Source organism: Amphimedon queenslandica, unplaced genomic scaffold (genome assembly GCF_000090795.2).
Source record: "Amphimedon queenslandica unplaced genomic scaffold, v1.1 AMPQUscaffold_6979_Cont21066, whole genome shotgun sequence".
Taxonomy (NCBI): domain Eukaryota; kingdom Metazoa; phylum Porifera; class Demospongiae; order Haplosclerida; family Niphatidae; genus Amphimedon; species Amphimedon queenslandica.
This window is the reverse complement of record NW_003552733.1, coordinates 1-1,984: the sequence shown is the minus strand read 5'-3', so window position 1 is coordinate 1,984 and position 1,984 is coordinate 1. Positions and strand designations below refer to the sequence as shown.

The window sequence follows — 1,984 nt, the reverse complement described above, 5'->3', positions numbered from 1 at the left end:
TTCATAGTCAGCCCAGTTACGATAGAAATCAACACTATCATCAACTCTTCTCTGAAATACAGTCCATCCACCACCATCAGTCTCCATATCACAGTATACCTGATGAAAAAGAAGAACATTAATTTTCAAGACTATGGTGCATGAGTTAAAAAATGATGTGGGAAAGTTTTCAGTTGCTAATGTTTTACTTGAAAACCGGTTCCATTGTCTGGTTTGACAGGATATATTCCACTTTTATTAACACCTGCTGCCAGCCATCCCTTGCAATCACGAGCTATTGGACAATCTAAAGAATAATAATGATTTTAATAACAAATTGACATAGTTTGAGTAGTTATATCTCACATAATGGAGCATTAGCAGTTGAATTAATGAATGTTATTGGAAGTTCATCCTCAATACATTTAGCAGAACTGCTGTGAACAATAGTGACTAGTAGTATCAGTAGAGGAACTGGATACTTCATAATGAAATGATAATTGATTCTCACGGTTAGCTGTCAGTGCTCACCTATAGCTCTTACTTATATAGTGCTCAGTGGATACAGTGTACACGTGTCATACAAGATGCTGAAGGATTGTAGGATAGTTTATTAAAGTACCTGGTATAATATGTTTGTTTATCAAGAACATTCTCAGTTACATTTCTACAGTGCATGCATGGTGTATGCATGCACATGTTGTCAGCTAAAGAGGGTTTACTTCTCTAAACAAAATTCAAGGAATGTATACACATATCTCATTTTTTAATATGAGAGCATCTGAAAAATCTAATTAATGGTCTTACTGCCCAGACCTTCTCCTAAAACATGTTGCAAGGATTGGAACTGAAAGTTTATAATTGTACCTGGTATGTTTATTATGCCTGAGCATTCTGTGATGAATGATTATTGAGTTACATGTCAAAGAGTCATTATGGAATGTAGTATATTCTTGATTTTTATTGCATATCTATGCATGTACTTATGTTGCGTAGAAAGTTTGAGCTTATTCCAATCAAGTTTGTATTTTATACGAATCTTTACAGTTGTACAGGGACTTTGGCCATTGTAAGGAGCATTTTAAAATGTATATCTTCCAAAAGTCCAAAATTAAGTTTATTATTCTACCAATGATAATAACTAATACTACACTAACACTACACTGATGATAATCACTACACACACACTAAGTTGCAAGTCCTCATTGTTCCTTCATTGTGTTAATTGCGACGAACTTTCACTTCAGTAAATTTGAGAGTATAGTCTGGTCCTTTCCAGTTATACCAAATTATTCCCTGCCAACCAGGAGCACTTATTGGATCATTGTAATATGGGGCATTGAGATTAGAACCATAGCATGCACCATACCACCAGGCACCTTAATAATCAATAGCACAACTATGGTCTCGCTTTAAGTCATTATCTCTGTCTTTAGTTGAAAACTTCAATAAACTATGGCCACTGAAGGAATCATTAGCATCACCACCATACCCCTGGACTATTAGTGCATACTGGATATTAGCATCAAGTACCTGGAATTGATTGTATTTAGCAAACCGTTTGTTCCCTTCAAAGTCTCCCAGTTCTATTCTCAGTGAACTATCATCAGTTGGAGTGAGTCTGTGTATGTTAGCCAGTCCCAGCCAATAGTTTCCCTTCAAATCCCCAAACCCTTCTTCATAGTCAGCCCAGTTACGATAGAAATCAACACTATCATCAACTCTTCTCTGAAATACAGTCCATCCACCACCATCAGTCTCCATATCACAGTATACCTGATGAAAAAGAAGAACATTAATTTTCAAGACTATGGTGCATGAGTTAAAAAATGATGTGGGAAAGTTTTCAGTTGCTAATGTTTTACTTGAAAACCGGTTCCATTGTCTGGTTTGACAGGATATATTCCACTTTTATTAACACCTGCTGCCAGCCATCCCTTGCAATCATGAGCTATTGGACAATCTAAAAATAAAATTTGACAAACAAAGTGACATAATTTGAGTA

General features: G+C 35.7%; 1 protein-coding gene and 1 pseudogene across 1 annotated transcript; both read right to left on the bottom strand.

Moving 5' to 3' along the window:
* Nucleotides 1–12: 12 nt before the first annotated feature.
* Nucleotides 13–488, bottom strand: LOC109591880 (veficolin-1-like; the record flags this gene model as incomplete). The annotated part of the gene is made up of 3 exons (XM_020007487.1): nt 346–488; nt 189–286; nt 13–99 (listed from the first exon to the last, which is right to left on the bottom strand). Coding segments are annotated over exons 1-3 (306 nt in total), but the record flags the coding sequence as incomplete, so codon positions are not given.
* A 565-nt stretch (nt 489–1,053) lies between these two features.
* LOC100633660 (ficolin-2 pseudogene) lies at nt 1,054–1,948 on the bottom strand (annotated as a pseudogene).
* Nucleotides 1,949–1,984: the final 36 nt, after the last annotated feature.